Genomic DNA, 13,647 nt, shown 5'->3' with positions numbered 1-13,647 from the left:
AAAACAAAAAGATTTTTAAAAGTTTTCTTGCTAAAAATAATTTTTAAAAGTTTGAAAACAATTGATAAAATCTAGTCTCTTCATTTTACACAAAATAACTAAATATCCTGGGTGCTGTGTGAATTGTATGAAAAAATCTCCTTAATCTGAATGTTTCCTTTCACTTAATAAATGAAGTATCACCTGGTGATTTTGAAATCAGTTTATTTTGTTCATTAATATTTAAGGAAAACAATGTAAAATGGAAAAAAATTTGTCTTCTGCTACATCAAAAAAGCATTTTAATCCAAACCCCACTAAAAATTATAACAAGCTCTGCATGATTTTGTAAAAATAAAAACATGAAAGTTAACAAGCATTGAGAATGTCAAATTATCACAAAATCATAGGGAGGTGGTGGTGGTGATATTGCTTCTTGACTTACACTGGGATTTACAACATGATTACTAATATACTTAACACTCAAAGAAATATCTGATACAGAGAATTACTTCTTCATTGTGGCCTTCCAGAGGGCAAAGACTATTATTCATCTTCAAATAGTCAAATTCTAACACAGTATTTGGAATAACAGTAGGTGTTAAATAAACATTTGTTGTATTGACATGTTCCTTTTATAATTAATGAGTTATTGGTAATTTATTATACAATATTTTCTGGTTATTGTTCAAAAGCATATTACGTATTATCTAACTTTTAGATATCAAATATTAGAAAAGGCTAGTTTAAAAACAATAGTTCTTTCAGTTTTACTTTCCTAATTCATAAAAAAGGACAGTAAGAATACATTGTTAGGGTAACATGAACTAATTCGCATGCATATTGAAATTACATAGACCTAAATGCTTTTCTCTTCAAATATCCAAGGTTTTTATCCAGTTAACTCTGGTGGGAATCTTTCCAAGCATATTAAATCTTTTCTGCTTTCCTAAACATGGGTTACTGAATATAATTTCACCTTTTCTTTATGACTAAAGTTCATCATTATAAGCATTCCTTATTACACTAAAACAGCGTTAGTTTGCCTATTTCCTCTTTACCTAGGATGTGTCTGGCCTTATAAACCCTCTTATCTCCGCCTGGATTAACCTATTATATGCTTGCTTTATTTTTATTTTTATTTTTTTAGAGACAGGGTCTCACTGTGTTGCCTAGAGTGCAGTGGCATGATCATAGCTCACTGTAATCTTGAACTTCTGGGCTCAAGCAATCCTCCTGCCTCAGCCTCCTGAGTAGCTGGAACTACAGGTGCACAGCACCACACCTGGCAAATTTTTAAACTTTTTTGTTTTTGAGATGGAGTCTCGCTCTGTCGCACAGGCTGGAGTGCAGTGGTGTGATCTCCACTCACTGCAAGCTCCGCCTCCTGGGTTCATGCCATCCTCCTGCCTCAGCCTCCCGAGTAGCTGGGACTACAGGTGCCTGCCACCATGCCCAGCTAATTTTTTGTATTTTTAGTAGAGACGGGCTTTCACCGTGTTAGCCAGGATGATCTCGATTTCCTGACCTCGTGATCTGCCTGCCTCGGGCTCCCAAAGTGCTGGCATTACAGGCATGAGTCACCACGCCCAGCCCATGTTTGTTTTTTATAAAAGCATGCCCTTACATGAGAATAAAAGTAATCCTTTCATGGTGTGTAGGACCCCAACTTTAGGGTCTTTTGATAACTATTTTGGCTGTTAAGGCTTTTCCCCTTTTAGTGCCTAGAAAAAGTAGAGGTTGTATGGATAAGTGCCCCTTAATAGCCAAGACTTCTTGAGGACTAAACCTCAGTTTCCTTTTATAAAATGATGATGGTAATAGTCCCTACCTCAGTGGGCTGTTGTGAGGATTCAGTAAAATAATAAAGTGCTTATCATGCTGCCTGGTATATATGAAGTGTTAATGTTAACTGTTACTATTAGTTGTAATGTCACAATAGTAATAATAAGCTATCTTTCACATAAGAAAATATTGCTGTTGATCCATCACCAAAGTGTGTGTACTCTGAACTGTAGTATGATCAGGAGAGGTTAAAGGATTTGCTCAGAACAAATAATGGGGAGAGTCCATTCGACCTCTCCCTATTAGGACCAATGTTTTTAATGAAAATCTCATAGTTTGGCTCTAAAGTAAGCTGCTTGGCTTTCATTCATAATCTATTTCTACTAAAAATATACATTTGTCTATGGTTCTACTAATATCACAATTAATTTATGAGATGTTGGAGATCTTATATACTCCAGGAAGAAGTTATAGAAAATTTCATAAAGTCCCACTGGAAATTAAATTAAACTTTTAATGCATATCATTTTAAAAATTCACTTTCCATTTTCTGTTTTAAAGTGCATGTAAAATTCTTTTCCATTTTTGGTAGCTAATTAATTTGAAGAAGGGAAATACAATGCTTTACTATTACTACCAACAGGATTTTACACAAGAAACATTAGTAACTTAAGCTGTGGATCCTGTGAATGTACAACTGACACAGATTTTGTAAATCTGTGCCTTGAACTTATGTTTATTATAAAAGTCAAAGGGTAATTTTCTTTTAAAGATGTATTACTTATAAAATATTCCCAAAGTGTGAATTGTGCTTTTAGTTTAGGATATATGATTTAAATTGATGCACACTTCAGATGAATGTTTACCCCTGCTGTAGATTTGAAGAACAGCATAGATATCTCAAGAACCCCAAATAAAATTAATTTTTCCCCTCCTTATGTAACTTCTTAAGGATTTAAATCCCAAAGCTAATCAAGAAACCCTCTACTTTAACCAAGCAGTTTGTAAGGATAAATAGCAGGATACAGAAATTCTCAAACCTATATATATTGGTAAAATTAAATGACTTTTCCCTTTACGTAGAAGTTCAGCCTCTCAAATTGCATTTGAGAATCAAAGTTTTAACTGTTGTTGGAGACCATGGATTGAGGATGCACTGCTTTGGAGTTTCTCAGAAACTGTATCTTCTTTCAGTGTGGTTTTGATGACTTCAGATACTCCACTGATTCCAAGGATGCAAGGCAAACTTAAAAACACTTCACTATTTATATCATAATAACCCTGAAATGAGAAAAATAGGGATTTTAATAGAACTAAATCACTGCAAAGAAGTTAATACAAAAATGCATACTTTCTTGCTTTCTTAGTTCTAAGACAAAGTGATACAAGTTGGACTTAAAAAGTTTTTTTTTTTGTTCATTTACTTATTTTTATTTTATTTTCAGAAGTCCAGACCTCACAATCATTCATTGATTTTATAAACTTATCATTTCAGAAAATTTTTGAGAGATGGAAGCAACTTGGTCAGACACTCACTTTGTAGAGAAGTAAGCTAGCCCCCCTGCAATATGGGTACCAGGTTGGGGGCTAAGAAAAAAGATAGTTAAGAATGGATTTCCTGGTGAGGGGCATGGGATGGTCTCTGGGCACAGTCAAATGACAATAACGTCTTAAAAAAAAAACACATACTGGTACCATAATGGTATGTATTTGTGGGGCACATGTGATATTTCAGTATATGCATACAATGTGTAGTGATCAAATCAGGGTAATTGGGCTATCCATCACCTCAAACATTTATCATTTATTTGTGTGGAAAACATTCCAAATGGTCTCTTCTGGCTATTTTGTTTTTCTTTTCTTTTTTTTTTTTTTGAGATGAGGTCTCTCTATATTGCCCAAGCTGGTCTTGAACTCCTAAGCTCAAGGGATCCTCCCACCTCGGCCTCCCAAAGTGCTGGGATTACAGGCATGAGCCACCACACCTGCCCTCTTCTAGCTGTTTTGAAATGTACAATAAATTATTAATAATCACGCTCATGCTGTTGAACACTAGAATTTAGTGTTCAATTCAGCCTGTCACCCAGGTTGGAGTTGCAGTGGTGTGATCTTGGCTCACTGCAACCTCTGCCTCCTGCCTCAGCCTCCCAAGTAGCTGGGATTACAGGCACCTGCCATTATGCCCAGCTAATTTTTGTATTTTTAGTAGAGAGGGGTTTCACCATGTTAGCCAGGCTGGTCTCAAACTCCTAACCTCAAGTGATCCGCCCACCTCGCCTCCCAAAGTGCTGGGATTACAGGCATGAGCCACGGCGCCCAGTCAAGATTTTATTTTTGGAGACAGGGATTCGCTGTGTTGTCCATGCTGGAGTCCAGTGACATGGCTCACTGCAGCCTCAACCTCCCAGGCTCAAGAGATTCTCCCACCCCAGCCTACTGAGTGGCTGTCACATGCCTGGCAAAATTTTGTTTTTGTTTTTGTAAAGATGTGGGTCTATGTTGCCCAAGTTGGCAGACTTCTCATAGCTAAGCAGGATAGGGCTTAAACTAAACTGCTTTCTCCTACCTGTTACTCTAAAAGCTGGTGATACTGAAGACACCTGGGGTTAGAGTATGAATAATGATTTTGCTAGTTTTGTATTAATAATATCTAAGTTTAAAATATAATGAGAGAATAAGAATAGCAATTACCTTTGCTAAAGTTGATACAGAATGCACTTTCTTCTTATTGTTTACAATACTGTCAACCATGTCAGCTACTGATAGTCCAACAGACCAGGATCTTTGACCTTTTACTCTAAGCAGTTCCATGGCTCTAGGTTACAAAAATATATGATCTCAGAAAATCCACAGAATATGCACATTTAGTTTTACATTCTGGTTAAGGTATTAATTAGATGTTTCTATGACAGAAACGAGTTATACAGCAATTGTTAGGGAAGCCTATAGATAATCTAATGTTTATTTAAACTTTTCTTAAGATGTCGGGCAGTTCAAAGAAAATACAGATGACCTAATAACATAAAAAATGTTCACTGCCATTGATATTTAACCAAATATGAATTAAAACAATAAATACCAATTTGCCTACTGATAACTGGCAAAAATTAAAAAGACTGAGAATTAACTTGGAGAAACTATAAACAGGCATTCCCATAACTGCTGTTGAGAATGTAAAGTGATCTAACCTTTTAAGAAGATTTGGTAACATCTGATCTAGAAATTCCTCTTCTAGGTATTTATCTTATAGCAGTATGCTCAAGTGTGCAAAGATGTACATAATAAGCATGTCTGCATATTTGGAAACAACTCATCAAAAGAGGAATGGTTAAACAAATCACTACCATGTAGTACCATGTAGCTTTTGAGAAGAATAAGGTAGATTTACATGTACAATGTGCAAAAATGTCTGAGATTTATCATTAAGGAAAGAAATCAAGTTGCAAGATAGTTTGAATAACACAAATCTATATTATTATACATTTGTAGAAGCATTGAAAAACAATTTTTTCTTTTTAGAGATAGGGTCTCTATGTTGCCCAAGCTGGTCTCAAACTCCTGGGCTCAACCGATCCTCCCATTTCAGCCTCATGAGTAGAAAAAAATTTTGGGGGCATGTGGACACTAAGTTGTCAAAAATGGTTGTCTCTGAAAAATGGAATTACCTTAGCTTTTTAATTTCTTTTAATACTTTATAGATATCTGCAGTATTTGAAATTTTATAATAAGCATACATTCTTTTGTAAATGATAAAAATCATAAACACTTAAATTTTTTCCATTTAAAAAGTATAAATGCAAGATTGTATAATCAGATTAGAATGAATTATACCATACACTAATCTTCTCAATAAGAAAGAGAACACTTTTTCCAGTTGTTATATTCTAAAAGTCATAAGCTGATGGCTTCGAAAACTAAAAATGCCACCTCTCAGACTTCAGGAAAATGTTATTATATGACAGTGAACAACAAATGGCATGAATATAAATTCTGCGTAGAGTCCTGCCTATGGAGTACAGACCCCTGGAAGGCCTCTGGATAAAAGCAAAAGATACAAGGATCGGTGTGTTACACTTTTTGTTTGCCTGAACATATAATATGGCTTATCCATTCACATTAGACTGATTTCCAGTTCTATTTGCATGTGATTAATAGATACTCATTTTTAAGTGGTGTGAACAAATTATCTTCTACATTAAGAAAATTGTTGGCCTGGCACAGTGGCTCACACCTGTAATCCCAGCACTTTGGGAGGCCAAGGTGGGTGGATCATGCGGTCAGGAGATTGGGACCATCCTGACTAACATGGTGAAACCCCGTCTCTACTAAAATACAAAAAATTAGCTGGGCGTGGTGGTGCACACCTGTAATTCCAGCTATTTGGGAGGTTGAGGCAGGAGAATCACTTGAACCCAGGAGGTGGAGGTTACAGTGAGCCGAGATCACACCACTGACTCCAGCCTGGTGACAGAGCGAGGCTCAGATGTTTAGATATAGAAGCAGTAAATCACTGTCTACAAATAAAGAACATATTTTACCCTTTAAATGTGAACTGTGTTATCTGAAAAAGCTTGCAAAGAACTCTTAGATCTACCTTCAGATAAGAAATAAAAGAATATAAAACAGTACTCCTTTATACATTTGTGTTTGTCCATACTAGTTTTGTTTCCAGAAGCCTGGTAAGTACATACTGTATAAATAGCTGTTAGCTATGAAGTACATGATTTTTCGTTGGATAAATGCAAATTTCCAGTCAGTGTTACCTGTTGGACAGCTGCACTTGAGAGGTATGACTCATTACTTCTTGGCCACTCCATGTGAGCACTAAAAATTAGATGAAGAATTAATTATGTTTTGCCAATGACTCTCTTTGGATTAAGATGTGATAACCGATCTTTTGCAGTCAAGGGTACCTGTGCTAATATTTATATAGAAGTTTTTTCATTTCTAGCAAGTTAGATTTTTCCACTGGATGACAATAAATGTGCTATACCACTAGCCCAAGGTGAGGAAAACTCTGAACTACAAAAAACATTATCCCCAAAGTCTACTTGCAGTCTCCTTACCTGTTCTCTCTTATCGGTAACAGTTCTGCAAGGGCCATTTTACTATCAAAGTAGAAATCTATAAGCACTTGACATTTGTTCTGCTGAGAAATGCACTGAGACTAATTTCACCAGGTAAGGAATAATCTGATCACCTATTTTGGGCTAGAATTTCCATAGCTATTACAGAGGCAGAGAATCCTCTTCCTTTTTTTTTTTGAGATGGAGTCTTGCTCTGTCACCCAGGCTGAAGTGCAGTGGCATGATCTTGGCTCACTGCAATCTCTGCCTCCTGGGTTCAAGCGATTCTCACGCCTCAGCCTCCTGAGTAGCTGGGACTACAGGTGCATGCCACCATACCCTGCTAATTTTTGTGTGTGTGTGTGTGTGTGTTTTTTTTCAAAAAAAAACCCCGTAGAGACGGGGTTTCACCATGTTGGCCAGGCTGGTCTTGAACTCCTGACCTCGTAATCCACCTGCCTCGGTCTCCCAAAGTGCTGGGATTATAGGAGTGAGCCACCGCACCTGGCCCCAGGGTCCTGTTTTCTCAAAGAATCTTCTGGGTTACCCATTTCCTCTCACTACATCATTTATAAAAACAATTCAAAACTTCAAAGCTGTATACACAGACTGGAAATTTCTTTATATTTTTTTTTCTTTTTTCTTTTTTTCTGTTTGAGATGGACTCGCTCTGTTACCTAGCCTGGCGTGCAGTGATGTGATCTTAGCTCACTGCAACCTCTGCCTCCCCGTTCAAGCAATTCTGCCTCAGTCTCCTGAGTAGCTGGGACTACAGGCACCCACCACCACACCTGGCTAATTTTTGTATTTTTAGTATAGATGGGGTTTCGCCATGTTAGCCAGGCAGGTCTTGAACTCCTGACCTCAGGTGATCCACCCACCTCGACCTCCCAAAGTGATAGGATTACAGGTGTGAGCCACCACGCCTGGCCAAACTAGAAATTTATATCACACGTTAATATTATTATTATTTGATACACAGTCTTACTTTGTCACCTAGGGTGGAGTACAGTGGCACTCTCTTGGCTCACTACAACCTCTGCCTCCTAGGTTCAAGCAATTCTTCTACCTCAGCTTCCCAAGCAGCTGGGATTAGAGGTGCCTGCCATCACAGCAAGCTAATTTTTGTATTTTTAGTAGAGACAGGATTTCACCATGTTGGCCAGGCTGGTCTTGAACTCTTTACCTCAGGTGATCTGCCTTGGCCTCTCAAAGTGCTGGGATTACAGGCGTGTGCCACCACACCCAGCCAAAAGTTTTTATATAAGAAAAAAACACAAAACCATGAACTGTTTTATGAAAAATATAAATACATGTGGACAAATTAAGGGATTTTTAACAATGTTTTACTTAGATAGAAGGGTGATAGGTGGATTACTTTCTTTAAACATTAGCCCGGGTGTTTTGAAAAATGTGTTTTGGCATATATGTTTTACTTAGATAGAAGGGAAATAGGTGGATTACTTTAAAAATTTGTTACATTATTTGTATGAACTTACTTAACTTGGAAAATTAAGGAAGGCTTCCTGGGAGAGGTGGCACTCAAGCCCAATCCTAAAGGGTAAGCAGGAGTTAGCCAAGTGAACGAGTTCAGGTAAAGGAAGCAGCAGGTCCTAAGGTAAGGAGGCATGAGAGTGCATGAACCATTCAGTAACTGCAAGTCAACCATCTGACTAGTATAGAATGCCTGAGAGAATGGGAGAAGATGAAGCAGGAAATAGATCTAAAGGTCCGGTATGTCATGTGATTCCTCCCTAGGCTGTAGCTGTCACTTGTCTCTGAAATGCCTGAAGAGAATATTTTATTTACACAACTGCTACTCTTATATCTATTTCCAAATCCTAATGTTGCTTTACTTCAAAGAGTATTTTTACATGTCTTTCTGCCAATTTTCTATTCATCACCGTCTTGCCAATCACTGTAATAATAGCTACCATTTGCTGAGTGTTTGCTCTGTGCCAGATACTGTACTAAATGCTCTAGATAAATTATTTTAAGTGACAGCAAGGAAGAGCACAGCTTCAGAGTCAGATCAGGGTTCAAATCTCAGTTCTGCCCTTCACAGATATGTAATCTTGGGCAAATTACTTATCTCATTGAGCCTTACGTTTCCTCATGTATAAATCTGGAAAACCACCACTCCTGCACAGAGAGTTTATAAAATTTAAATGAGATATGCAAAATATTTAATACACATAGTAGGCACAATAAAAAGTAATTATAATTGCAATTACTGTGATGGTATCACTTATGCAAAAGTCTAACCAGTTGGTATCTGTACATGAAACCAGCAGAGGGAGCTTCTAATCCATTTCTGACACCAGGGCCAAGGTAAATATACCTATCCATGGATATAACTAGCTCTTCAAGAAGAGTAGAAGACAGAATAAAAAGTGATCACATGGTACCTCTAGAAGGCAGACAGGGAGATGGACTGGGGAGAAGTAAATAGTTAACTTCAGTATTGGTAATGTTCTTGATTTGAGTATGGATTCATCAGTGCTCAGTTATGTTTTAATACTAGCATTACGTGTGTCAAATATTACATAATACTACATTTATGCGATCTCACTTTGCATGCACCTACATCTCTCTATTTCTAGTTCCAATTTGAGACCTCAAGACAGAATTACTGCATCTCTTCCCTGTGGTTTTATCCTACTTCCCTTGGACCTCTCTCAGAGTATGTCAATACAGCCTTCCAGTCATTTCCAGTATTAGACTCAAAGTTTCCTAAAGACAGGGTCAGGTTCTTACACATCTATATAGTTCTAACAGCAGTCAACACAGTGTTTATTGAGCAAAGCAAGTGGTCAATAAATGTTTCTGAAAATAAATTCCTACATTTGGGATGAAAGGTCATTTAATCAAACACAAACTGCTTTTTGGTAGGTTTTAAATTGTTCCTCTTTGAAGAGCTCACAATAACTTCTACTAGATTGTTTTCTTCCTTTACCCAAATATACTAGGTTAGGGTAGGTGGTATATTTATCATGTCACATCAGCCTGTATTTTCTCTTTATGAGACTTGAGAAATTAATACAACCATATTTCATACATTCTCACTCATTCAATATTTATTGTATATCAACTATTCCTCAAAACTTGTAAATTAGAGAGGCTGGTTAAATAAATTATGGTATATCCAGTAGTTAAAAAGAATGAATGAGCTCTCTGTTACTGTGCATTCATTCCACAATCATATTGGTAAGTAAAAGGGCAAGGTGAAGAATGATGTATGGTGTCTATTTCACATGTGTGCTTGCCTATACATAGAATATTTCTGGAAGATTATAAAAAGAGACTGATAACTGTGATTGTCCCTAGGGAGAAGGATTGAGTGTCTGGCATCTAAGGGAGACTTTTCACTGCATATCTTTTTGTACTTATTTTTACAGTGTGAATGTACTACTTTTTCAACTAAAAGAACTTAAAAAATTTGCACTCTAAATAAGGAGAAGGTCATACACAAATAAGAACAAGCAGCAGGACAACCTAAGAAACATGATGAGACAATATGTAGTTTATTACCTTATAGACTGAAATAGCTTTAGCTCAAAGGAGTGAAGAAATCACTGTGAAGTGATGTGATCAGGAAAAAACCTTTATTGTATAAGGGGTGCTTGACTTAGACCTTGAAAGATATCAGTAAGATGGCCGAGAAGGCAAAGGGATTATAAGGGAGGTAAACAAAGTGGGTAAATGCCCCTGTGGCAAAGCTGTGGGGTAGGCCTGGGAGACAAAAGACCTGGGTGCTAGTCCTTTGACCCTAAAAGCTGTAGGCTTCCAGGCAGGTCACTTTTACAATACCTACATTCACTGGCTCCCTAAAACAAAATGTAATAGATGGTCCCTTCCAGCTCTCTCGTAACATGGCTATCTCCCAAACTATAACTGGGAGGAAAGATTAGGGTAATATTTTGGGGGTCCCTGAGTGCCAAGCAATGCAATTTAATGGTTTGGTCAGAGGAAGCCTCTGAAAGCTTTTGAAAACAATAACATGTTTTAGGAAGACTGAATTAATATGTGAGAGCACACAATAAACACTCTGTAAGTTTTGACTAATACTATTAATTTCACATCATTTACAGGGTAGACTAGAGCGGAAGATGTGAGATGTGCAATAACCAGGCAAGCAAGAGATCAACATGGACCAGAGGGTTTGGTCTATGTTGGGTTTTGAGTTTGTTCGAATCCCTAGACATTCATTACTTGAATACACTTGCTCGAAGTTCTTGTTTGCTACCGTTTTCCAGGGTCCTGTTGATTAGTGTGTAGTGTCAGGGAGCATTTGGAGCTTCAGAAGCATTTTCGCTCAGTCACACTGTCGGGTTTTTTAAGAGTTTATTCTATAGGCTGCCTCATTCTAGCACTGAGTTTTCTAGTAGCCAGTGCAGATTTTTACAGATTTAAAATACTGCTTTTATTAAAATGCTTTTCTTTAAAATTACATAAATACTACATATTTTTTTATTTTTTTATTTTTTATTTATTTATTTTTATACTTTAAGTTCTAGGGTACATGTGCATAACGTGCAGGTTTGTTACATATGTATACTTATACCATGTTGGTGTGCTGCCCCATCAACTCGTCAGCACCCATCATTCATCATTTATATCATGTATAACTCCCCAATGCAATCCCTCCCTCCTCCCCCCTCCCTATGATAGGCCCCAGTGTGTGATGTTCCCCTTCCCGAGTCCAAGTGATCTCATTGTTCAGTTCCCACCTATGAGTGAGAACATGCGGTGTTTGGTTTTTTCTTCTTGTGATAGTTGCTAAGAATGATGGTTTCCAGCTGCATCCATGTCCCTACAAAGGATGCAAACTCATCCTTTTTGATGGCTGCATAGTATTCCATGGTGTATATGTGCCACATTTTCTTAATCCAGTCTGTCACAGATGGACATTTGGGTTGATTCCAAGTCTTTGCTATTGTGAATAGTGCCGCAATAAACATACGTGTGCATGTGTCTTTGTAGTAGAATAATTTATAATCCTTTGGGTATATACCCAGTAGTGGGATGGCTGGGTCATATGGTACATCTAGTTCTAGATCCTTGAGGAATTGCCATACTGTTTTCCATAATGGTTGAACTAGTTTACAATCCCACCAACAGTGTAAAAGTGTTCCTATTTCTCCACATCCTCTCCAACACCTGCTGTTTCCTGACTTCTTAATGATTGCCATTCTAACTGGTGTGAGATGGTATCTCATTGTGGTTTTGATTTGCATTTCTCTGATGGCGAGTGATGACGAGCATTTTTTCATGTGTCTGTTGGCTGTATGAATGTCTTCTTTTGAGAAATGTCTGTTCATATCCTTTCCCCACTTTTTGATGGGGTTGTTTGTTTTTTTCTTGTATATTTGTTGAGTTCTTTGTAGATTCTGGATATTAGCCTTTTGTCAGATGAGTAGGTTGCAAAAATTTCTCCCATTCTGTAGGTTGCCTGTTCACTCTGATGGTAGTTTCTTTTGCTGTGCAAAAGCTCTTTAGTTTAATTAGATCCCATGTGTCAATTTTGCTTTTGCTGCCGTTGCTTTTGGTGTTTTAGACATGAAGTCCTTGCCCATGCCTATGTCCTGAATGGTACTACCTAGATTTTCTTCTAGGGTTTTTATGGTATTAGGTCTAACATTTAAGTCTCTAATCCATCTTGAATTAATCTTCGTATAAGGGGTAAGGAAGGATCCAGTTTCAGCTTTCTACTTATGGCTAGCCAATTTTCCCAGCACCATTTATTAAATAGGAATCCTTTCCCCATTTCTTGTTTCTCTCAGGTTTGTCAAAGATCAGATGGCTGTAGATGTGTGGTATTATTTCTGAGGACTCTGTTCTGTTCCATTGGTCTATATCTCTGTTGTGGTACCAGTACCATGCTGTTTTGGGTACTGTAGCCTTGTAGTATAGTTTGAAGTCAGGTAGCGTGACGCCTCCAGCCTTGTCCTTTTGACTTAGGATTGTCTTGGCAATGCGGGCTCTTTTTTGGTTCCATATGAACTTTAAAGCAGTTTTTTCCAATTCTGTGAAGAAAGTCATTGGTAGCTTGATGGGGATGGCATTGAATCTATAAATCACCTTGGGCAGTATGGCCATTTTCACGATATTGATTCTTCCTATCCATGAGCATGGTATGTTCTTCCATTTGTTTGTGTCCTCTTTTATAATACTACATATTTTTACTACACAGAAAACTACAAATTTTTAAGTTATCGCTAACCTATATATCATCAATGTTAATATTTTATTTTAATGGCATCAAAGTATAGATGACACTTTAAATTCCAAGGAAATCGTTTTGAGAAGGTGATTTGCTTTGTGGAAATATGGTCTGACATCTATTTAACTTTTTAATGTGCATGGTCTCTCTCGAACTCTCCAAGTAAATTATCACCTCCTCACAGGCAGAAAGGTTCTTTTCTTTTCTTTTCTTTTTGAGATGAAGTCTCGCTCTGTCACCCAGGCTGGAGTGCAGTGGCGTGATCTTGGCTCACTGCAACCTATGCCTCCCAGGTTCCAGTGATTCTCCTGCCTCAGCCTCCCGAGTAGCTGGGACTACAGGCATGCACTGCCATGCCTGGCTAATTTTTGTATTTTTAGTAGAGATGGGGTTTCACCATGTTGGCCTGGATGGTCCTGATCTCCTGAGCTTGTGATCCATCCACCTTGGCCTCCCAAAGTGCTGAGATTACATGTGTGAGCCACCACGCCCAGCCCAGAGAGGTTATTTTCTGTATCATGCTCTACCTTGCAGCACTTACATGCTGAGTGAAATTAATAGTAAAGTACTTCAAATGATGAAGTAATGACTAAC

At 37.6% G+C, this 13,647-nt stretch overlaps 1 protein-coding gene across 8 annotated transcripts in view; it reads right to left on the bottom strand.

Annotated features, from left to right (window-relative positions):
• Positions 1 to 184: 184 nt before the first annotated feature.
• The window catches only part of UEVLD (UEV and lactate/malate dehyrogenase domains), a 76,838-nt gene continuing 63,375 nt past the window's right edge, over positions 185 to 13,647 (bottom strand). For 6 of the 8 annotated variants that reach the window (XM_033207693.1, XM_033207694.1, XM_033207698.1 and 3 more), the window contains 3 exons: positions 6,528 to 6,588; positions 4,456 to 4,579; positions 1,471 to 3,045 (listed from right to left, as the gene is read on the bottom strand). In XM_033207693.1, the coding sequence (XP_033063584.1) occupies positions 2,878 to 3,045; positions 4,456 to 4,579; positions 6,528 to 6,588 (353 nt within the window). In that variant the 3' untranslated portion in view covers positions 1,471 to 2,877. Of the gene's footprint in view, positions 3,046 to 4,455; positions 4,580 to 6,527; positions 6,589 to 13,647 lie in introns of those variants that run through there. The other 2 variants (XM_033207695.1, XR_004436197.1) reach the window with 2 other exon arrangements.

The sequence above is a fragment of the Trachypithecus francoisi genome, unplaced genomic scaffold (genome assembly GCF_009764315.1).
Source record: "Trachypithecus francoisi isolate TF-2019V2 unplaced genomic scaffold, Tfra_2.0 Lachesis_group8, whole genome shotgun sequence".
Classification (NCBI taxonomy): Eukaryota; Metazoa; Chordata; class Mammalia; order Primates; family Cercopithecidae; genus Trachypithecus; species Trachypithecus francoisi.
Note: the sequence above shows the minus strand (reverse complement) of the source record. Positions and strands in the feature narration are given on the sequence as shown.